The following is a 24,216-nucleotide window of genomic DNA, read 5'->3' as shown; positions in this document are numbered from 1 at the left end:
CTTTCATTAGTTCTAGGAACACAGTGGAAGTGTGGTCAGTGTGTGTGACCTGCAATAAAACGAAAAAAATCATAATAATAAAAAAATGAAATAGTAAATAAAAAAGGAGTTAAGAAAGCTACAGCAGAATTTACTTGTTAGCGGTGGCAGTAAGTAGATCAGTGCTGGTGTTGTGCTTGTATATACACAGCTATTGGCAAATTCAAACGCTAATGATTACATAAATTTACGACTATGGAAAGATGAAAGAGAAAAAGATGTGGTTTTGCATCACTTGTGTATTAAACACACCTTAGGTATAGAAGACTTTGTGGGTTATGGCAAAAAATTCCGCTCATGTTTTGCATCTACATGCAGTTGGAATGTTTCAGTTGTGTCCTGATTCAAAACATCCATTAGGTAACATCTACCCACAGCTTCATTTATTCAGTAACTTCTTGTCACTTCTATTGGCCCAAATTGACTTAATACCATGCAAAACCACAAGTTACATCCTCTAAAATTATTTTACTTACCTTTTTTATGCTTTAAAACTGGAGGATGAATGCTGGTTGTCGAAGTTGCAAATACCAAAGAAGCGGGTCCAAAAAAAAATAAACACAGTATTGGTTTGTTATTTTGCAGCAGTTTACTGTTGTCTTCATTTTCGATTCTCACAACAGTAAAAAAAGAAACAAACAAACAAACTGATTTTATTACTTCATTTTGGAAAGACAGTATGTGACTGCTAGAATTTGGCCATAAATTCACAGAAATTTCTAAGGGTGTACACAAACAAAGCACATCTATCCTTTCCCCACCCCCCACCGCTACCCCATGGACTGCTGTCCCTCGGTACTGCCTCGTAACTGACTGTGGGTATAAAAATAGAAAAATAGAAAAAAGAGAAACTAACATCTGGCTTGACACTTGACGCTGGTGTTAGGAAACCATAACCTTTTACACGGAAGCCAGCCCACTCATGACCACAGAGGGCTCCACCACCAGATAGTCAAGTAAACCACATCCACCATTTACCCACAGTGTGTTTTTAATGCAGATGCGTTGTATTCATGCTGTAAGGAACCATGACTGGTGTCATTGTGCAGCTTTCTAAAGTTAAACATGACTTTTTAAATTTCAGTAAAGATAATGAGCAAGATTAGAACCATAAAGAGGTTTAGGAGCTCCCACCTGTAGGTGTAGAACAGCATAGCTGGCTGTTGTTTTCCAGTAGCTACAATGATATAAAAATCCATCATAGATGTATAGATGGTCAGTCTTGAGGATAAATATACAAACTGTGACAGATAATGGTGTGGAAGTATAATTCTGCAGGATAGTAAGTTATGTTTAATTCCATCTAAATATTTAATGTTTTTTTTAGAATCAGAGGTATGTGCTTACTATAAGCTGATCTCTGCATCAGCAGGAAGATTTCAGCCTCAGCTGGACTGATTACAGCTGTAGTGTTCAAAGCATCAATGATGTAAGTAAAGGACTGATCTTATTTACACGTTTACAGCTACTTTAGTTACTTTTACCAATATTTTGCTGCAGACTTGTCTATTTTATATAAATTGTAAATTTAGCTTTTTCTGCTTTCAGCTGCATTTGACAGTGTTTTACATCCTTCGATGGGCATTGTTATACTGGAGGTCCTGCACCATGATGGTCTGCAGTAAGAATGACTGGTCCAGTGTTTACAGTGAGGTCACGGGGTGGTGGAGGGAATGTGATGTTTTCTATAAAGTCATGACACCCAGTGAGACACAGACACAGACTGTGGGGAAGCGTACGAGTAATCATGTTCTAAATAAAACTCATACTTCTGTACAAACGTTACACTTTTCCAGACAACAGAGACATTATGTGAGCTGTGGCTCTTCCTGAAGCTCCGTTAAGCTCCGTTAAAGGAGCTCCAGGCAGGGCCAGATTAACCCTTCATGGTACCCTGGGCAACAATTTTCAAGGGCCCCATCATTACTAATGGAGGATCATCATAATCTGGCCATATACTTAAACATTTACTGTTATATATCGTAAACATACTAAATACTTCAAATTCTGACATCAAGTGCATTCTGATGCACAAATAAGATAATGCCCACAAAACTGCAAATGCACTGCTATGCCTCATCAAAAAGACTTCCTGCCATATGATGCTTTGAAAACAAAACACTTCAGTATCTGTATAATCTGTTAAAATTGACTTACTACAGGGGGATCATCCATTTTCACAAAAGAAATAAGCAACTACTTTCAAGCCATCCACATTTTATTTAACAACTCTTATCCACAATATCAAAGCAATTGATAAAGCCACCACAACAGTCCACATCAAGAAGCATTTTGGTCCTTTATGCAAGTTTGAAACAGAAATTACCATTTCTCCTCAGAATTCAAATAGGCAACCAAGTTATAAGTCAAATATAAGCATGCAAATAATCAGCATTTTTTTAAGCTGGTATCTTGAGGAAAAAAGATCAACAAAATGCAGTATCATCTTCTCAAATAAACATTATGATCCTGAGCTCATTTTAACTTGTTAAAACTGCACTAACATGTCACAATAAAACAGTTCAACATTTAAGTGCAACATAAACATATAGAAATCTGTCAATTTCATTTTTAAGAAAAGGACAAAAAATAAATGCTAAAACCTGTCAAAGCAGCTTAAACTTAAACATGTTAGTGCTTAATCATAAGGAAGTGCATGTTTAAATGCTTTCATATCATTTGGCTGACATTTCTTATACTGGCTTTTTTCTGGACTTTGACTGTGCAAACTGGTGTATGACATCTTCAAAATCAAGGCCATTAACAAGTTCATGCTCAATGGCTAAAAGAGAAAGTGCAGAGAGACGTGTCTGTGACATTGTGGTCCTCAGCTCATTTTTAACCCGTTTCAAAACAGAAAATGACCTCTCGCCCTCACAGTTAGAGACAGGTAAGGTTAAAAACAGTCTTAGTGCAACATAAACATTTGGAAATGTTGTCTTTAGGCCATGTCTGTCAAGAGTTTGCAGCAGCTGTATAGGTGAAGTCTCATTCTGCACAAAGTGCTTGAACTGAATAAGTTCCTCTGACAAGGAACTATCCAGATCTGTTGGATAGGTGGAGCTCAGCTTAGCAGCTTTTGCACGCACATCAACATCATCACAGTCCCTCTCAAATAAAACCCCAAAGAGGTCACACACATCTGTGTAGGCTTCGATCCGCTTGGAAAGGCATGTACAAAGTCTGTCAATGATCACGTAATATGTTTCAACCTTAAATTTCTGACTACTGTCATTAAAAGATACTTCACTGTCATCAGCTGACTCATCGGCAAACCGCTTCCTTTTTCTCACACGTTGAGTGTCAAACTGGTAGTTTTCTGTTGTACTGACAGCGCGTGCTGATTCTTCCAGCACTGAAAACTGTTCTCGTAATGTTTCTACATATGAAAGCAGAGACCCGCCGTCACCGCTTCCCTCAAAGGTCGGACTCACAGCAGAATCTGGGTCGCTGGTTGAATGTGCTGTCGGGTTTCCCCCAGTCCAGGTTGCTGGGTTGTCGCTCTCGGGGCTGTAAGCTAGCGCTGGGGAAAGGTCCTGGCTAGCTGGGTTTCCCTCGTTGACGGAAGCTGATTCAATTGAACTCCCCGCATTAACGGGAGTGAAGAAATTACCTATTTTAGGTATATACTTTAAATTTTCTGCGATTCTGATGTCTCTCTCCTTTTTTAATTTCCGTTTTGCGCTCCCACTTAGCTTTTCCATGACTGATTTTTTTTGTTGCTTAACAATGCGTAACGTCCCGCTGCCGCTCAGTATACTTGACCTGCGTCACCTTTGACCCGCCTTATCAGACAGACCAATGAGAGGAGGGTCTCGGCCCATGATGAGAGTGACAAGCAGCGCAGCGTCTCTCTGCGCAGCGTAGTGGCTCGAGTGGATAGTTTAGGTGGAGATACAGTATTTTGCTAGTACCCATACTGGACTGGCCTGGGCCCTGGAGAAGTCGTGGGCCCCTGGGCAATTGCCCAATTGCCCATATGGTTAATCCGGCCTTGGCTCCAGGTAGAGCCGAGCGACTGGAGGTGAGTTCAGGTGCAGCTGTATGTGCTGAAAGCGGAACTGAATTCCAGGAATGATCAAAGTGTTTTCCAGCACAGAGAAGTACAGATGCCACAGTCAAAGCACAAGAGGATGTGTTTCTGTGCCAGTGATCCTCCTACCTGCAGCTTCGTGTAGTGGAATGACTTATTTTCATAGTTTGTGGTTTAAATTTCACATGAAATTCAGCATCAGGAAAATGTTGACATGCTTCCTCTTCCTACTTCCTCTTTTATGTAAACCTGCATGAGGAGTTTAGTTGTACCTTTAAACATAAATTTGTGGCATTTTCTTTTGCTGTGCACATAAAAAGCTATTTTAATTTGTGTTTAAAGTAAGTTACTTTTAAAGACACACAGCAGATTTCCTCAGTGACACACCCCCTGTAGATGGCTAATCCAGCATCTGTCTTACATCCTACATGTACTGTGAGATTCTCCAGACAGTAAAACACCATCTTATCTTTCTTTTCCTCTCTTCTTTGCTGAATCAGCCACGGTGTGCGTTAAAAACCTCCGGTGTGTTCCTATCTGCTTGCTAGCATGTGACACATAAAGCAAAACTCAGCTGCAACGTCACGCGGCGTCCTGGAAAATAAAGTTGTGGCGTTTCAGCCTCAGAAAGCTGCCGGGCAGCAGCAGCTCTGGAAATGTACATAATGGATGTCGCTGCGTCAAACAAGCCTGGAACGCAGAGCTTTGAGGCTGGAGAGTTATGTAATGTGTCTTTAAGAGTCAAACAGGTTTTGCTTGTCAGAAGAGTTAATTTGGTGGGACAGGTGGTAAAAATTGATCTTTTATAGGTAAACAACCCCTGGATTAGACACTCTTAGAATGCTAAGGCTTTAGACTATAGTCCATTATGCCAAGTTGAGATGAAGATGTTGTCAGTTACAGATCTCGACACGAGTCACCCTCTCATTTCCCACCATCAGCTACTTGGAGAAAATAACTGATCCCTGTCTGGATAACTGTAACTCTCTCTTTCTGGAATTGGTCAGATTTCCATTTCTAGTCTACAGCTGGTCCACAATGCTGCTGCTCGTCTGCTAACTGGAGCACACGGATTTCCCCAGTTTAGTTTTCTCTTCACCTTGATTTTAAAATCCGTCTGTTAAAGAATAATTTCTTTCAAAATGCTCTTGCTCCACAGTACTTGTAAAAGTTGCTTTTAAATCTCTTGTAAACGCCTTGTTTCCTTTAGCCTTTTCTAATATATGACCAATGTTTTGTCTGTGTTTATGTGGTATGGGTGCACAATGTGTGTTTATGCATATTTAAGCTTTCTTGTTGTAGACTTAATCTTTTTATGGTGCATATTATTTCTATATTTCCTGAATGTACAGCACTTTGGTCCAATGCTTTTTGTTTTAAATGTGAGAGATGCAGTTTATTCCTGTTAGTCAAGTCCTCAATAGTCTTATTTTGGGTCATTTTGCTTCCCCTCACTGTGTGTACAATGATGACTTTACGCTGTGAAAACAGGAAGTGTAAAGTTTCTAAATACCTTCCAGCACCCACACGACATGCATGCAAGTATTAGCTGGTTGCAGCAATGATGCTGCAGGACTGATAATTTATTCTGTATCTGTGCAGCCACATGTTTCATTAATGATACAAGCCGATGTTTGAGGTAGATAATGCATTCGCTTCAGGAAACACGGAAGTTATCTCTAAATTTGGTGACTGTGGCTAACATGAGCTTAGATAGGTTAGTAGCAAAACTCCTCCCCCAGCTCTCTGTGAATTAAAGGAAATGAAGCTTAATATAAGAGATTACTTCTGTTTCACTTTGATGCTTTTAAACTACTTTTATTCCTTTGTTATTTTTTTATAAACCTACTGAAAAGGCAGAGGACTTTTTATATCTTATATTTTTTTCTTTAATCTAAAGAAAAGATTTTCTGGCATCAAGGTAAAAACATTTTATCTTTTAAACTTTTTCTCTGATGTCTTTTCACCAGATGGTAAAACATGAAGGATGAGTTGATCTCTGTCAGATAACAGTAAATGAACAAAGAAAGATCTCTAATACTGACCTCATACTGTTTGTTTTTCTGTATCATGTCAGATTTCATAGAGATAAATGACTTTTTATGTTCATTAAATAAGATCACGTTAGGAATAAAAATAACCTTTATTTATTTCTTTGTTCTTTTCTGAGTTATTATTAGTAACTGTTTAGAGACTTTATATGAGTTCATAAAGTTATTATATTTTCTTTTTATATTTACATCTCACTACATAAAAACCTCTTAATGGAACAACTGACATGTTTTTTTAAAGTTTGGTGTAAAACCTTAAACAACCACTGGGTTGTTTAAAGTGTTCAGGAGTATCTCTGTAAGAATGAGGCGAGTTTAATTCCAGGAAACTGAGCTTATGAGCAGCAACTCATGCAGAGAAATGAGCTGCAATACATTTTTATATCTTCACATGAAAACTAAAATGTTAATAACTAAACAGAATTAATTTATTTGCATTTTACTGCTGCAAATGATTAAAAGTTCATAAAGTGCCTCCAATTCTGAAACTACAAATGTTCTTGTGTTAATGTTTTTTATGTTTTATTACTAAGGAGCCAAAATGAATCTAAAGAGGGAAACAAAGGCTTTTCTTTTTCTTTTATTGGAATAGCATGACATGTTCAAATCTTCTTACAGCACCAATTCCACAAAAAAGGCTCTGTGTAAAATGTAAATAAAAACAGAATACAAGGATTTATAAATCCAATTAATCCATATTTTATTCCCAGTAGAAGATAAATAACGTATCAGATGATGAAACTGAGCCATTTGACCATGTGATGGAAAATATGAGCTGATAGTGAATCTGATGGCAGCGACACGCCTGTAAAAAGTAGTTCCGGGGTGACGTTCGGCAGGGTGTAAAAAGTAGTTCCAGGGTGACATTCGGCAGGGTGTAAAAAGTAGTTCCAGGGTGATGTTCGGCAGGGTGTAAAAAGTAGTTCCAGGGTGATGTTCGGCAGGGTGTAAAAAGTAGTTCCAGGGTGATGTTCGGCACGGTGTAAAAAGTAGTTCCAGGGTGATGTTCGGCACGGTGTAAAAAGTAGTTCCAGGGTGATGTTCGGCACGGTGTAAAAAGTAGTTCCAGGGTGATGTTCGGCAGGGTGTAAAAAGTAGTTCCAGGGTGATGTTCGGCACGGTGTAAAAAGTAGTTCCAGGGTGATGTTCGGCACGGTGTAAAAAGTAGTTCCAGGGTGATGTTCGGCACGGTGTAAAATGTAGTTCCAGGGTGATGTTCGGCACGGTGTAAAATGTAGTTCCAGGGTGATGTTCGGCACGGTGTAAAATGTAGTTCCAGGGTGATGTTCGGCACGGTGTAAAATGTAGTTCCAGGGTGACGTTCGGCAGGGTGTAAAAAGTAGTTCCAGGGTGACATTCGGCAGGGTGTAAAAAGTAGTTCCAGGGTGATGTTCGGCAGGGTGTAAAAAGTAGTTCCAGGGTGATGTTCGGCAGGGTGTAAAAAGTAGTTCCAGGGTGATGTTCGGCACGGTGTAAAAAGTAGTTCCAGGGTGATGTTCGGCACGGTGTAAAAAGTAGTTCCAGGGTGATGTTCGGCACGGTGTAAAAAGTAGTTCCAGGGTGATGTTCGGCAGGGTGTAAAAAGTAGTTCCAGGGTGATGTTCGGCACGGTGTAAAAAGTAGTTCCAGGGTGATGTTCGGCACGGTGTAAAAAGTAGTTCCAGGGTGATGTTCGGCACGGTGTAAAATGTAGTTCCAGGGTGATGTTCGGCACGGTGTAAAATGTAGTTCCAGGGTGATGTTCGGCACGGTGTAAAATGTAGTTCCAGGGTGATGTTCGGCACGGTGTAAAATGTAGTTCCAGGGTGATGTTCGGCACGGTGTAAAAAGTAGTTCCAGGGTGATGTTCTGCGTGCTGTAGCACCCCCTCTTCTTCTAACATCTGTCTGGGAAGTAAGGAGACCACTCGCTGGAGTTTTAGGAGAGGAATGTTGTCCCATTACTAGGCCTGTACTATGAAGCAGGATTAAGAAACCCAGGATATCTCTCCGTTACCTGGGCTGACTTACCCAGACATTCACAAAACTGATAACCAGCTACTACTCAACTCTGTAATTCAACCAAGGGTTTTCCATCTTTATCAGAGCACCTCACATAAAAGGGGCGGAGTTTTCAGCACCTGACCAATTGCAGACATGGAGAAATCCTGCAAGGCAACTACTTTTCCATGCAGGAGCAGATAATTTTTCCTCACAAATATGAAGGATTCAAACACATCATCCAGGCTAAAAGCAACACTGTTGCTATAGCAACAGCCAGGAAGGAATACTGGCAGAAAACTGCAGACTCTGTGTAAATTAGTGAGATTATACAATGCTAATTTATGTGACAATATAAACAGCCAGCACTCTGATTGTCACTGTCCGGACATATGGGAAGGAGCTTCCCCAGTTCATTCCTTTCCTTTCTATTTTCCATCCAGTTCTTTAGAGGCTCAGCACCCGTGTGAGCGCTTGTGTTGAACTATTAATTCCTCACCGTGACGACACGAGTAGTTGTGGTTCCATAAATTCATGGTTCTGTAGTTCTGCCAAGTGTGAGCATTATTATCAAGCTCCTTATTTCAGATGCGGCCCTGGTGGAGCTAAACGGACTCGGAACAAGTCGAGAACAAGGACAGAAAAATATATGAAGCACCCGTGACAAGTAGTGTTGATTTTATCAGCCATTTTTAAATATAGCCTTAGTTTTAGTCCAGTTTCAATCGCACTTATTTATTTTTATTACATTTAGTCAACCTCATCCCATTTTTATTTAGTTTTACTCGACTATAAGTCGAGCATTTTAGTCTTTATTTTAGTCCAAGAAAACATCATTTATTTGTCTAGATTTAGTCAACAAAAACTGTCAACATTTTAGTTTAGTTTTAGTCAGGACAATCATTTTACCTTTTTACTTTGTCAAGTCAAAGTCAAAGTCAAAGTCACTTTATTTGTCAATTCTGCAGTATGTAGAAGACATACAGAGGATCGAAATTGCTTTTCACACAGACCCAAGGTGCAGACAATAAACATTTAACATACATCTTTTAAGTAAAAGAAAATGTCTCTGCTTTGCTATACAATATATAAGAAACTATATTATGCTATATAAAAGGAATAAAAGCAAGAAAATATAAATAATGAAAAAGGCACAAGTAGCAGCAACATATTGGGTAAAGAAAACCAGATAGTGCAAAATGAATACTGTAGTGCAAATGGCATGGCAGTTGTGCAGGTTTAGCTTATATACTGGGGTTTAGCTTATATACTGGGAGTTAAGTGTCCATGAACAGTTCAGAGTCTGGAGGTTTTGTGGGCAGGGCAGGGAGAGAGTTCAACATCCTGACAGCCTGGTGGAAGAAGCTGTCCTTCAGTCTGCTGGTCCTGGCGCTGAGACTCCGCAGTCTCCTCCCTGAAGGCAGCAGACTGAAGAGGCTGTGTGACGGGTGGGTGGGGTCACCAGCGATGCCGAGAGCTTTGCGGGTGAGGCGGGTGCAGTAGATGTCGTAGAGGGAGGGGAGAGGGGCACCGATGATCTTCTCAGCTGTTCTCACAATGCGCTGGAGGGTCTTGCGGCAGGACGCGGTGCAGGAGCCGTACCACACAGTGATAGAGCTGGACAGGATGCTCTCCAAAGTACCTCTGTAGAAGGTCTGCATGATGGGGGCCGGGGCTCTAGCTCTTCTCAGCTTGCAGAGGAAGTAGAGGCGTTGATGGGCTTTCTTGGTCAGTGCTGTTGTGTTGTTGGTCCAGGAGAGGTCCTCTGAGATGTGTACACCCAAGAATTTAGTGCTGCTCACCCTCTCCACAGCAGCACCGTTGATGGTCAGAGGAGCATGTTGGGGGTGTACTCTCCTGAAGTCCACAACAATCTCTTTGGTCTTCTCAACGTTCAGAGAGAGATTGTTGTGTGTGCACCACAAGGCCAAGTGGTTCACCTCACTCCGGTAGTTTGTCTCATCCCCGTTACTGATGAGACCCACAACAGTTGTGTCGTCCGCAAACTTGATGAAGAGGTTTGAGCTGTGCAGTGGGGTGCAGTCGTGGGTCAGCAGGGTGAAGAGGAGGGGGCTCAGCACACATCCTTGAGGGGCCCCTGTGTTCAGAATGATGGTCCTGGATGTGTTGCTGCCGACCCGTACTGCCTGTGGTCGCCCGGTCAGGAAGTCCAACAGCCAGTTGCACAGCGAGGTGTTCAGCCCCAGCCTGTCCAGTTTGGGAATGAGCTGTTGGGGGATGATTGTGTTGAAGGCTGAGCTGAAATCAATAAACAGCATTCTGGCGTATGAGTTTTTTGAGTCCAGGTGAGTGAGGGTAGAGTGCAGGGCAATGGAGATGGCATCATCGGTCGAGCGGTTGGGCCGATATGCAAACTGGGAGGGGTCCAAGGAGGGAGGGAGGACAGATTTGATATGTTCCATGACTAGCCGCTCGAAGCACTTCATGAGGATGGGGGTGAGTGCAACCGGGCGGTAGTCATTAAAACAGGAGGGTGAGGACTTCTTCGGGACAGGGATGATGGTGGTGGCTTTGAGGCACGTGGGAACAACACCCTGACTCAACGAGGTGTTGAAGATGTCTGTGAAGACATCTGTGAGTTCTGCTGCACAGTCCCTCAGCACGCGGCCAGGTATGTTGTCTGGACCATGAGCTTTGCGAGCGTTGGTCCTGCTGAGTGCTCTCCTCACCCTGTCCGGGGTTAGCGTCAGCACCTGGTCGCCAGGAGGGGGTGGTGTCTTCTGTGCAGGCGTGCTGTTGTGTGTCTCAAAGCGAGCAAAGAAGTCATTCAGCTCGTTCAGCAGCGAGATGTTGCCATCACAGGTCTGTGGTGGGGGTTTGTAGTCCGTAATGGTCTGTATTCCCCTCCACAGGCTCCGTGTGTCTCTGCTGTCGCTGAAACGGTGTGATATTTCCCTGGAGTACTGCCTTTTAGCCTCTCTGATGCCACGGGACAGGTTGGCCCTGGCTGTCCTCAGGCCCACCTCGTCTCCTGCTTTGAAGGCAGCGTTCCGAGCCTTCAGGAGCCTGTGGACCTCACCTGTCAGCCATGGCTTCTGATTGGCCCGCACAGAGATGGTCTTTAGTTCTGTTACATCCTCAATACACTTGGTGATGTAGGCGGTTACTGTGTCTGAGTACTCCTGAATGTCTGTGTTGTTATCGTTAGTGGCGGCCTGTCTAAAAACATTCCAGTCTGTGCTATAGAAGCAGTCCTTTAGTGCCTCTGAAGACCCCTCTGGCCACACCCGTACCTGCTTGCAAACTGGTTTGGTGACTTTAACCAGTGGTCTGTGTGCAGGCATTAGCATGACAGTGAGGTGGTCTGAGGCTCCGATGTGGGGGAGGGGATGGGCCTTGTAAGCCCCCTTCTGAGTGGAATAAACTTGGTCCAAAGTGTTATTCCCACGTGTTGGAAAGTCAATGTGTTTGTATATTTTAGGAAACACACTCTTTGGGTCTGCGTGGTTGAAATCCCCAGCCAAGATGAGAAATGCATCTGGGTGGGCTGTCTGCTGCTCACTGATGTGTGGATACAGTTCATTCATTGCCTCTCTCCTGTTGTTATTGTTGGGGCTGGGAGGCACGTAGACTGCTGTCATTAGTATGGCTGAATATTCCCGCGGGAGGTAAAACGGCCGACACTTAATGATCATAAACTCCACTAACAGTGAGCAGTATTTGCAGACCACAACAGCGTCACGGCACCACGCGTCGTTGATGTAAACACACAGACCGCCGCCACGGGTTTTACCTTCTTCGGCGAGTGCTCTGTCCGCCCGGTAACATGTTAGACCCTCGAGCTGGACGGCGTGGTCCGCCACGTTGTTGCCGAGCCATGATTCCGTGAACACGTAAACACAACACTCTCTCACTGTCCTCTGAGTAGTCCGTAATAGTCGTATGTGATCCAGTTTGTTGTCCAAAGAGCGTACGTTCGCCAGCGTGATGGAGGGAATAGCCGGCTTGTGTGGGTTTGCTGCTAGCCTGGCTCGGATGCCTCCGCGCTTACCCCGCTTTTGTCTGCGCTCACGCCGTTTGTGACGCCTCCACTCTGGGCGAGGTGCAGGGCAGGGGGTCGGTGGTGGTGTGGAGGTCCGGGGCAGGCCACAGGCGCGTAGCTCCTCTTTGTGTGCAGAGTTTAAGTCCAAATTTATGGTTTTGCTGATGTCGAGCAAAAACTCACGACAGTAGGTGCGCCTCAGGACAGGTAGACATGACGACGACTTACAAAAACACTGCGACTTACACGACAAAAAACACGAAAACACCTCATTGTCGGGAGAGCGTGAAGCCGCTGCAGCTGTCCGCGCCGCCATCTTGATTGTGTTGTGTCAGCAGATAATATTGAACATTGTTAGTAGAACATTGTTAAATGAAGTTTAACATTATTAAACTACATTTAACATCCATCCATTTTCTTTCGCTTATCCGGAGTCGGGTCGCGGGGGCAGCTGCCTAAACAGGGAAACCCAGACTTCCCTCTCCCCGGCCACATTAACCAGCTCATCCGGAGGGATCCCGAAGGGTTTCCAGGCCAGCCGAGAGATGTAGTCCATCCAGCGTGTCCTGGGTCTGCCCCGGGGCCTCTTTCCGGTGGGACGTGCCCGGAACACCTCACCAGGGAGGCGTCCAGGAGGCATCCTAACCAGATGCCTGAGCCACCTCATCTGGCTCCTTGATGTGGAGGACCAGAGACTCTACTCTGAGCCCCTCCCGGATCACCAAGCTTCTCACCCTATCTCTAAGAGAGAGCCTGGCCACCCTGCGGAGGAAACTCATTTCGGCCGCTTGTAGTCGCGATCTCGTTCTTTCGGTCATTACCCACAGCTCATGACCATAGGTGAGGGTAGGAACGTAGATCGACCGGTAAATCGAGAGCTTTGCCTTTTGGCTCAGCTCCTTCTTCACCATGACAGACCAATGCAGAGTTCGCATCACTGCGGACGCCGCACCGATCCGCCTGTCGATCTCCCGCTCCATTCTTCCCTCACTCGTGAACAAGACCCCGAGATACGTGAACTCCTCCACTTGGGGCAGGACCCTATTGCAGACCCGGAGAGAGCACTCTACCCTTATCCGGCTGAGGACCATGGTCTCGGACTTCGAGGTGCTGATTCTCATCCCAGCCACTTCACACTCGGTTGCGAATCGCTCCAGTGAGAGCTGAAGATCACGGCCTGATGAAACCAACAGAGCCATGTCATCCGCAAAGAGCAGAGACCCAATCCTGAGGCCACCGAACCGGATCCCCTCGACACCTCGGCTGCACCTAGAAATTCTGTCCATAAAAGTTATGAACAGAATCGGTGACAGAGGACAGCCTTGGCGGAGTCCAACCCGCACTGGTAACGATTCTGATTTACTGCCGGCAATGTGGACCAAGCTCTGACACCGGTCGTACAGGGACCGGACAGCTCGTACAAGCGAGTCCGGCACTCCATACTCCCGGAGTACCCTGCACAGGAGTCCTCGGGGGACATGGTCAAATGCCTTCTCCAAATCCACAAAACACATGTAGATTGGTTGGGCAAACTCCCATGCCCCCTCAAAGTCCCCAAAGAGCGTGTAGAGCTGGTCCACTGTTCCACAACCGGGACGAAAACCACACTGCTCCTCCTCAATCCAAGGTTCAACTATCCGACAGAACCTCTTCTCAAGCACCCCTGAATAGACCTTACTGGGGAGGCTGAGGAGTGTGATCCCTCTGTAGTTGGAGCACACCCTCTGGTCCCCCTTTATGAAGAGGGGGACCACAACCCCTGTCTGCCAGTCCAGGGGGACTGTCCCCGATGTCCACGCGATGCTGCAGAGGCGTGTCAACCAAGACAGCCCTACAGCATCCAGAGCTTTAAGGAACTCTGGGCGGACCTCATCCACCCCTGGGGCCTTGCCACCGAGGAGCTTTTTAACCACCTCAGCGACCTCAGCCACAGAGATAGGAGAGCCAGCACCAGCTACCCCAGACTCTCCTTCCTCATCAGAAGACGTGTTGGTGAGATTGAGGAGGTCTTCGAAGTATTTCCTCCACCCCCTAACAACGTCCAGAGTCGAGGTCAGCATCCCCACTGTACACAGTGTTGATGGAGCACCACTTTCCCCTCCTGAGCCGCCGGATGGTGGACTAGAATCTCCTCGAAGCCGTCCAGAAGTCATTCTCCATGGCCTCTCCAAACTCCTCCCATGCCCGAGCTTTTGCCTTAGTGACCGCCGAAGCTGCGCTCCTCTTAGCTCGCCGATACCCATCAGCTGCCTCTGTAATGGATCAGCAAACTGGACCACAAATACTAGTCAATACTACGGATTGGGTGATGAAGGATTTTTATTGTAACAATGCAAATAATCCAGGAGGGTCTGGTCACAAAGTCCGTTTTGCCCGCAGAGGGAATTGAAGCCGGCCAGGAGGTTACAGGAACCGAGATGGTTGCGATGAAGCTCCGCTGGGCTGTGGAGACTGCTGAACCAAATCAGTGTTAGTTGGATCTGATAGTGATAAGACAGATGTCCATTCTGGACAAATCCTAAGGAAAGAACCAGGTAAATCCTCCAAATGATCCAAATGGGAGAGCGACAGGTACTGTAATCCAAATCCAATATCCAATATCCGATTTCCAGTTTCCAAAATCCAACAAACAGTCCAAGGGTCAGAGTACTGGCAGAATCCTAATGACAGACAAACTGAGTTACCAGACAGGGGCAGGCAGAATCAGGGAATCCAGGTCAGAAAACGGGTCGAAGATCGGAACGCAGGTTAGCAGGCAGGAAATAATGGCTGAAAACGTACAGGGTAAACCGAGACGATCTGGCAGGGAAGAGTTGTCACTCACACGTATATAAAGTACCTAGCGCAGGTGGAGCGCATCAGCAATCAGAGGCAGAGCTGGAGGGAGTATGCCTTCAGGGACAGCTGGGAAATCCTGACCCCAGCCAAACACCATGACAGCCTCTGGAGTCCCACAGGCCAAAAAGGCCTGATAGGACTCCTTCATCTTGACCGTATCCCTTACTGCCGGTGTCCACCAACGAGTTTGGGGGTTACCGCCATGACAGGCACCGACGACCTTACGGCCACAGCTGTGGCTGGCCGCCTCGACAATAGAGGCACGGAACACAGCCCATTCGGACTCAATGTCCCTTGCCTCACCTGGGACATGGTTGAAGCTCTGCCGGAGCTGGGAGTTGAAACTCTTTCTGACAGGGGACTCTGCCAGAAGTTCCCTGCAGACCCTCACAACACACTTGGGTCTGCCAGGCCTGACCGGCATCCTCCCCCACCATCTGAGCCAACTTACCACCAGGTGGTGATCAGTTGACAGCTCCGCCCTCTCTTCACCCGAGTGTCCAGGACATGCGGCCGCAAGTCCGGCGACATGACTACAAAGTCGATCATCGAACTTCGGCCTAGAGTGTCCTGGTGCCAAGTGCACATGTGGACATTCTTATGTCTGAACAAGGTGTTTGTTATGGACAATCCATGACGAGCACAGAAGTCCAACAACAAAACACCACTCGGATTTAGATTAGGGGGGCCGTTCCTCCCAATCACCCCCCTCCAGGTCTCGCTGTCATTGCCCATGTGAGCATTGAAGTCCTCCAGCAGAACGAGGGAGTCCCCGGAAGGAGTGCTCTCCAACACCCCCTCCAAGGACTCCAAAAAGGGTGGGTACTGTGAACTGCTATTTGGTGCATAAGCACAAACAACAGTCAGGACCCGTCCCTCCACCCAAAGGCGAAGGGAGGCTACCCATTCGTCGTTGGCAAAACCCAAACGTACAGACGCCAAGTTGGGGGGCAATGAACATGCCCACACCTGCTCGACGCCTGTCACCGGGAGCAACTCCAGAATGGAAGACGGTCCAGCCCCTCTCGAGGGAAGTGGTTCCAGAGCCTAAGCCGTGCGTCGAGGTGAGTCCAACTATATCTAGCCAGAACTGCTCAACCTCGCGCACCAGCTCAGGCTCCTTCCCCGCCAGAGAGGTGACATTCCACGTCCCTAGAGCTAGCTTTTGCAGCCGAGGATCAGACCGCCAGGGTCCCCACCTCTGGCAGCCGCTCAGCTCACAATGCACCCGACCCCTATGGCCCCTCCCGCAGGTGGTGAGCCCACGGGAGGAGAGGCCCATGTCTCCCTTTCGGGCTGAGCCCGACTGGGCCCCATGGGCAAAGGCCTGGCCACCAGGCGCTCGCCTACGTGCCCCACCTCTAGGCCTGGCTCCAGAGGGGGGCCCCGGTGACCCATGTCCAGGCAAGGGAGACATTGGTCCTTGTTTTTTTCATCATCATAAGGGTCATCTGAGCCGCACTTTGTCTGGTCCCTCCCCTAGACACCTGTTTGCCATGGGTGACCCTACCAGGGGCATGAGCCCCCGACAACATAGCCATTAGGATCGTCAGGACGCACAAACTCCTCCACCACTCCTCCACCAGGACAAAAACTCTCAACATTTTAGTTTAGTTTTAGTCAGGACAATCATTTTACCCTTTTACTTTTTGTGTCAGCAGGTAATATTGAACATTGTTAGTAGAACATTGTTAAATGAAGTTTAACATTATTAAACTACATTTAACAATCCATTTAAAACTTTTACTTAAAACATAACTGTCCTATTTTATACAGAATTAATTGCAGGCATTTTTATGTTTACATGTATTTATTTACATTAATGTTGATGCCAATTTAAACCAAATGTCCTTGTGATGGTAACCTGAAGACAAACAGAACAGCATTTTATGTCACCAAATAAACACACTGGGATGCTGCTCCTAGACCCGTGGTTCCTTTTTCAGCTTGGAAACCCACTTTGATGACCCCAGACATTCAAAACACAATTTTACTTACTTTTATACCACATTAAGACTATTTCATGTATGAAAATTTAGGTTAAAGTTGTTTTGAATTAAGTGTGGCGTATTATTTAATTTTATCTAGATGATTTGTTTTAGTATGCTTTAGTTTTTAGTTTGTATCCATGTGCAGCTGCCCAGGTGTTTTGTGTTAACTATAGTTTGCTTGCAGCTTCTAGATTAGCTCATACTTCTGTCTGCTTTAATTAAACTTGCAATCCAACTGAAAACATAGTTGCCCAAGCAGTTTAACGTATCTAAGTTAACATAAATTCAACTTTACACACAATTTTATCAACAAGTAGCTACTATCGCTACAAGCTATGAAGCTAGTAAGTTAGCCAGCGGTGTGCAGTCAGTTTAACATTATTGTTGGAACATTACAGCGGTGGTTTAATGTTACATTATAAACCACCACCAAACGTTTTGTTAACTTACCGCAATGTCTTTGTGGTGAATTGCGACGTGTCTCTTCATGTTTGTTGTCATAAGGTTTTTTTTTCTTCTCTTCAGTGTAGCGAAAATGGGTCCATATATCACGTCTTCTCTTTCTCTTGGGCTCCGTGCAAAGCATGGCCATTAATGTTTTACTTTTAGCGTTTCGCCGTGAATCCACCTCCTGTCTGTCCCTTGTGTTTGTTCGCCTGCCTGCTGCAGGTTTGAAAGAGGGTGTGTGTGTGTGTGTGAGTGGCCGAAAAGCCGAGGAGGAGGAGGCGGAGACAGGATTTGACAAAATCATATCATACAATTAAATAATATAATTTTTGTCTCGTCTTTGTTTGTGAACTAAAATGTCCATAGATTTTAGTCCAGTTTTTATTTAGTGAACTACATTTTCATCTCGTCTTTATTAGTCCACAAAAATACATTCTGATTTAGTCCCAGTTATTGTTTATTAATGGGGATTTTAGTCTTGTCTAGTTTTCGTTCGGTGAAAAATGTGCATTGACGAAAATATTTTTGTCTAGTTTTCGTTAATGAAATTAACACTAGTGACAAGGTTTTATTTCTTCACCATAGTGATGCATCTGTCCCTAAAACGTCTTCCTCTACTAAGCCTCCTCTCAGATCCGTGCACTAACATAGACAGGATGTTCTATAAATGGGCGGGACATTTTCCAAGAGAACTGATTGGTCAGGAGGTGGAGCTTTTATTCTCATTGGTCTCTGATCCAGAACATAACCTGAGCAGGTTAGCCATTCAGCCTAAGTTACCATGGTGATGAAACCCGTAAGAAGTGAACCAGCGTTGTAGTACAGAAAACCAGGGTTAACCCTGAAGTTACCTGGATAGGAGAAAATCCAGTACAGGCCTCAGGTCTGATGCAGGATTCTAGCTGCTCAGTAGTTCTGGACCTTCGTTGCCAGTTTTCAACTTTGCCTCAGACCATTTTAAATGAGCTTCAGTCCAGAGAAGATTCTAGATTCACACATGGCTTCATTGATGGAGCTTTAAGCTGAATTTGTGGTTTGTAGTGTGTGTCACGGGTCAAGACAGCAGGAGACGAGGAGGTAGGACCCGAATGCAGGAAGGAGGTGAGAAGCTGGCAGATAAACTTACCCAAAGCTTTATTATGGAGAAATGAAGGCGGTGCTCAAACAGGAAATCCATCTCCACATTCAGAAAAGAACTAAACTTACTGAAACAAAACAAGACAACCTGAACCAAACATGATGAGGAACAACGGTGGCTGCCATGACAACACAACACAACGAACTAGGAAAGAACAACCGGACCGGGAGCTTAAATACTGAGGGACTAAATCACAAATAAGAAGCAGGTGTGACAATTAATGAAGAGATGCTGGGAACAGGAAGGAAAGTAAACAGAATACACAAAGGAATAGACTCAGGAAACAGGACAACAGGAGGGCTGAAAGACAACCAAGACCAGAAACTAAACAGAAATCTAAAAGAGAACTAAACCAGCAACCAGAAACTATGACACAGTGAACTGTGTTTACAGATGATGATTGCTGGAAGTCTTTCAAGAGAGAATCGGTGCTACCTGAGGCCCCGAAGATAACAGCATTTAGTTTGGACTTTTGAACTTTTTCCTCTGTGCACAGAGATTCCTTCTGATTCTCTGAATGCTTTGGTTGGTGAACCTCTTTCCATCTGAGAGGCTCTGCCTCTGAAATGCTCTTTTTATACTCAGTCATGTTACTGATGTCTCAGTTTCAACATCTGATATGTTGTTTATGTCCTGCTGGTAAAAACAGTGGTTTATGAGATTTGTAAATCTCTGCAGTTTGCTTTTATTTACATTTTACTGCAGCAGTAATAATGGGACAGTTAAAAAGTTAAATCTATTTCCCTCCTTCCTCCTTTGTCCACCCTCAGAGTTTTACTGTACCTGTGCGCTTCCACCTCAAACCTTAGAACATAATACTGAACAACCTGAAGAAGTTTCACAGTTGGCTGCCACTCAGAGCCAAAGTCAACTTTATTGTCCAGGTGTTTGTTTACAGCATTAATAGAACTTTATAGTCTGACAGAAATTCCTCCTCAGCAGGCTCCAGGGTTCATGTTTAAAACATTTGAACTGAACGTTAAAAACTTTATTCTTCCTAACTACAAACATGTGTCTCCATTAACACAGAGAGATGAAAGAGTCCAACATGAACAACTGCAGCAACAGCTTCAACCCTGAATCTAAAATCCCAGCAATCTTAAAGGTAACTGAATGGATCGTCATTTCTACTGGACTTCCTTTGACCTTAGTGGCCATCTTTGCTGTTTATTCCCTGGTAAGAACCACACTCAGTGTTTGTGTTGTTCCTGTTGTTTGGTCTCAATCGTTAATGTCCCTTATCGTTAAATTAAAGTCAGCAGACAAGTCAGAGGTTTGATGTTTGATGCTGGAGCTGATTCCAGCATATAAACCTCTGATCTGCAGGACGAGACCAACCACCAAAACAGTTCAGGTATGGACTGAGGAGGCTTCCTCAGCACTTCAGGACAGTTTTCAACTCAGACTGGGAAGTGTTCAAAGATGGCTCAGACCTGGAGGCCTACACGTCATCCGTTCTGGACTATGTGCAGTTCTGCACTGATGCTGTTCTGCCCACAAAGTCCATCAAGGTGTTTCCAAACCAGAAACTATGGTGTGACAATACAGTGCGGTCTCTGCTCAAAGCTCGGGCTGCAGCCTACAGGTCAGGTGACAGGCTGGCCTACAGCAGGGCCCGGTGTGAGCTCACCGGGTGAGCTCTACTCTGAGGAGGATCAACATCAACAAAGCCGCAGGACCAGATAAGGTAACAGGTCAGGGTCTGAAGCTGTGTGCGCATCAGCTGGCTGGAGTTTTTCTGGACATTTTCAACCTGTCCCTGCAGCTCGCTTCAGGTCCTATGTGTCTCAAGTCTTCCATCATTGCACCTGTGCTGAAAAAATCTGCTGTCACCAGCTTCAATGATTACCGCCCTGTCGCTCTGACACCGGTAATCATGAAGTGCTTTGAGAGAATCGTCCTAAGTCACATCAAGGACATCATCCCTTCTACTCTGGACAGACATCAGTTCACCTACAGGGAGAACCGATCAACAGAGGACACAGTCTTATTAGCACTGCACATGGCCCTGACTCACCTGGAGCATCCTAACACCTACGTCAGGATGTTATTTGTGGACTTTAGCTCAGCCTGTGATCCTGGACAAGGTGACGCTGAAACTCCACAACCTGGGACACTCCACATCATCCACACTGATCCTGAGCACAGGCACACCGCAGGGGTGTGTGCTCAGCCCGGCCCTCTTCACTCTGTTCACACATGACTGTTCTGCTTTTCATTCCACAAACATGATTGTGAGGTTTGCAGATGACACCACCGTAGTGGGTCTCATATCGGATAATGATGAGACTCACTACAGAGAGGAGATCCAGCACCTGACAGGATGGTGTTCAGACAACAACCTTGTCCTGAACACCAGCAAGACCAAGGAGGTCATTGTGGACTTCAGGAGATCCAGGAGGATGGAACACACCCCTCTCCTCATTCATGGAGAGGAGGTGGAGCGGGTGGACCACATCAAGTTCCTGGGCATCAACATAACATCTGACCTCACTTGGTCCATACATACGTCCCACCTGGTGAGGAAGGCTCAACAAACACTCTTCTTCCTCAGGAAGATCAAAAGGACTGGACTCTCCCCTCAGCTACTGTCAAAGTTCTACAGAGCCGCCATAGAGAGCATCCTCTGTCTCAGTGCAACAGTGTGGTACGGGAGCTGCACTGCACAAGACAGGAAGGACTTGGCCTGAGTGGTGAAAACAGCTTCTTCCCCAGAGCAGTGAAATCCATCATCCCACCCCCTCACACATCCGCCCCCCCCATCCACCCATAGACTGAGCGTTGACCCCTGCAGACAGACATTCCCACTGCACTGCACTTTAATACTGTGCAATATGTGTGATATATTCATCCCGGTCACTTTAAAGATTTGATCTGCACTGTTACTTTTATTCTTTTATTCTGTTTGTTCTATTTTTATACTTTTATACTTTATATTTTTTTATATTTTTGCGTCTTACAAAATTTCATTGTGTCTTGCGTAATGACAATAAAGATTCTTGATTCTTATTGCTCGAGGAAAGAAGCTGTCCCGGAGTCTGTTTGTCCTCGGTTTAATGGACCTGGAGCACTTTGACCTTTGAAACAGGAAGCTGACTATAAAAACTGTAGCATTCAGACCCTGTGGAGACTGGCTGTGTGGACGGATCAGATAAACGCCACCACAACCCACTGATTGTAGTGCTGGTTAAAACAATCAGATCGGACAATGTTAGCGCACAGAAACAGCCCATAATACTCATGTCCTATGATGAGGCCACTGTGAATCTCTGTCAGCATGCGCTCTGTGGAGAGGAGGTAAGATATGACCAACATCTTCTCACCCAGGTTGCTCTGAGCACCCAGAAGGGAAGTTACTGAACCACCATTTGTACATGTTGTTTCTGAGCGATGACACTGATGCCATTTTATCGTTGCATTTAGGAGGTAAAGTTCAGTATATATTATAGAAGTTTTATTTCCTTTTATAAATGTTTTGCTGCAGGTGCGAAAGGATCATGTAGCTCCAGTCTACATCATCAACCTTCTGATTTCTGATCTACTTCAGCTCTGCTGCATGGCCGTTTTCCTCACCACCCAATCAGATGCTGCCAGATTTATCTACTTCTTTGGTCTGATTTCCAGCATTGGATCCATGGTTTGTGTTTCCCTAGAAAGGTATGATTTCTGTTCATACTGTCCCTGATGATTTTATTATGACATAAGTCTGATGTTCCTCTCTGTTATTGCAGGTATTTGGCCATCACCCAGCCACTGTGGTACAGATTCAGAAGAAACATCAAGACCTCTGTGGTGGTCTGCGTCGTGGTCTGGGCCATCCCCTGGATTTATGCCCTACCTCTCTATTTCAAGGCTAATTTTCCAGTTATAGTCACCATTTGTGGGGTCTTCCTCCTCCTGCCCCTCCCCCTGTTCATCTTCTTCCTGGTTGGGACCATTAAAGCCCTGTCTGCAGCTCGCAGCGTCCCTGCTGATGAAAAACGAAGAATTGTGGCCATTCTGGTTGTGCTGCTGTTTATTTACATGCTCCTGTTCCTGCCCAGCATCATTTGGTTTTTAGCAGGCAAACACAGATGTAACCAGAGTTTCTACAACGTGGCTTTCACTTTGCTTATCTTCAGTCCTCTTGCAGACTTGGTTATGTATATTTTAATCCGGAAAAGTGTCATGGACAAGTTTTTGGCCTCACTGTGTTGCTGTAAAATGTCTAACAATCCTCAGACGAGCAGCATGAGTAATGACAGCATGTCAGCTTCTTGTAATCAGGTTGTATGAGTCTAAATGTGGATGTTTGAAGCTGATGCTGCTCCTTTTTTCCTGTACTTAAGCTATATGATAGAATCTTGCTGTATGTACAGTAATAGTTAAAAGTTATCTAGAAAAGTTGGGATACTTGTGGGAACTGGTAGCAGCGACTTTCAAGGCTTGATCGACTTTCATTGCTGCAGAACAGTTTTTATTTGTTCTCTGAAAAGGCCTTTTTGTATCACTCTGAAATGTTGATTATACATTTTCAGCTTTGAGTAAACTTATAATTTTTATTTAACTTCTGGACGTTGACCACTCAGCTGTACCATTACTGGACTGGAATGCTGGAGGTTCAACTAAAAATCTGGAACTTTGGGGGTAAAACAGTAAACAAATTAAACTTTTTTATTTATGACCCTTTTCAGACAAAAACAACTCAAAGTGCTTAAAACAAAGCAGTCAGGGACAAACATTTATGTACAAACAGACAATTAATACACATTTTATTTGGAGGTTCTCATTTCCTGAACATTCATTTTAAAATCTTGTTGAGTTTTTTATATTTCAGGTTATATAAGACGCATCGTTCTGTTTCTCCTTCTGGTGACACCTGCTTTGTGATTGTGACTGGAATTGCTGGTGTTGCATTTTGTTTTTGTTTTTTATTTTTATGTTTCTTTTAGTTTTCTATGTTGTGTATTCTAGTTTACTTTTTATTGGTTTTATTGGTTTACTTCCTGCATCTCGGTTATCTTGCTTCCTGTTTTATTCTGTAGAGCCTTCTCCTTTGTGTCAGCTGTAGAGCGGGGCTGCAGGTTTTCAATGTGTCCCTGCTCCAACACACCTGACTTTTGTTAAAGGGCCAAATAAAGAGTTCAGATTAAAAAAAAATTACTTTTCTTCGAAACAGGAGAAGCCAGACATGCACAGAGAGAACGTACAAACTCCACACAGAAAGAACCAGACAGTGTGTTCAAAGCAGGAAACTTCTTGCTGTGAGGCAGCAGTGTGAACCACCAGACAGAACTACCACAAGGAATTACCAAACCTTCTTCCTTTTCATTAGGAAATATCTTTTGTTGCATAAACAAAGCACAACATTTGCAGTAAAATGGAAGATTTCTGGTTTAAGTAACAGCTTCCTGTTCATATCATGGTGCTCTGAGTTTTAGTCAAGTCTGTAATATTATCAGGCTGAAAACTTTATCTTTTATTATTATTATATTATTTGGCTACTGCAACATTTCTGTATTGTTTTGCAGCCTCTACACTCATTATTAAAGACTCAGCTTCAAGAATTCTATCATTAGATCACATGGATACTCATTTGTTTTCTCTTTATATGTAATTTGGAACTTTAATTATGTTATGTTTATTCTTTTGTGCAAATACATATGAAAAAAATACTCATTTTTTTTGTAAAAGTAAGCAGACAAAACAAAAATGTCT

At 44.6% G+C, this 24,216-nt stretch overlaps 1 protein-coding gene across 2 annotated transcripts; it reads left to right on the top strand.

Annotated features, from left to right (window-relative positions):
* The first annotated feature begins 5,857 nt into the window (after positions 1-5,857).
* On the top strand, positions 5,858-24,057 carry LOC121655964 (G-protein coupled receptor 4-like). 2 transcript variants are annotated; one of them, XM_042010915.1, is made up of 4 exons: positions 5,858-5,993; positions 19,549-19,696; positions 22,067-22,176; positions 22,251-24,057. In XM_042010915.1, exons 2-4 carry the CDS (start codon positions 19,553-19,555, stop codon positions 22,792-22,794), a joined length of 798 nt encoding a protein of 265 aa, XP_041866849.1. In that variant the 5' UTR covers positions 5,858-5,993; positions 19,549-19,552; the 3' UTR covers positions 22,795-24,057. The 2 variants fall into 2 exon arrangements, with proteins under 2 accessions (XP_041866849.1, XP_041866848.1); XM_042010914.1 differs by having other exon boundaries at positions 22,004-22,176.
* The last annotated feature ends 159 nt before the right edge of the window (positions 24,058-24,216 follow it).

The sequence above is a fragment of the Melanotaenia boesemani genome, chromosome 16 (genome assembly GCF_017639745.1).
Source record: "Melanotaenia boesemani isolate fMelBoe1 chromosome 16, fMelBoe1.pri, whole genome shotgun sequence".
NCBI classification, from domain to species: Eukaryota; Metazoa; Chordata; class Actinopteri; order Atheriniformes; family Melanotaeniidae; genus Melanotaenia; species Melanotaenia boesemani.
The sequence above is the reverse complement of the archived record's forward strand: the minus strand, read 5'-3'. Positions and strand labels throughout refer to the sequence as shown.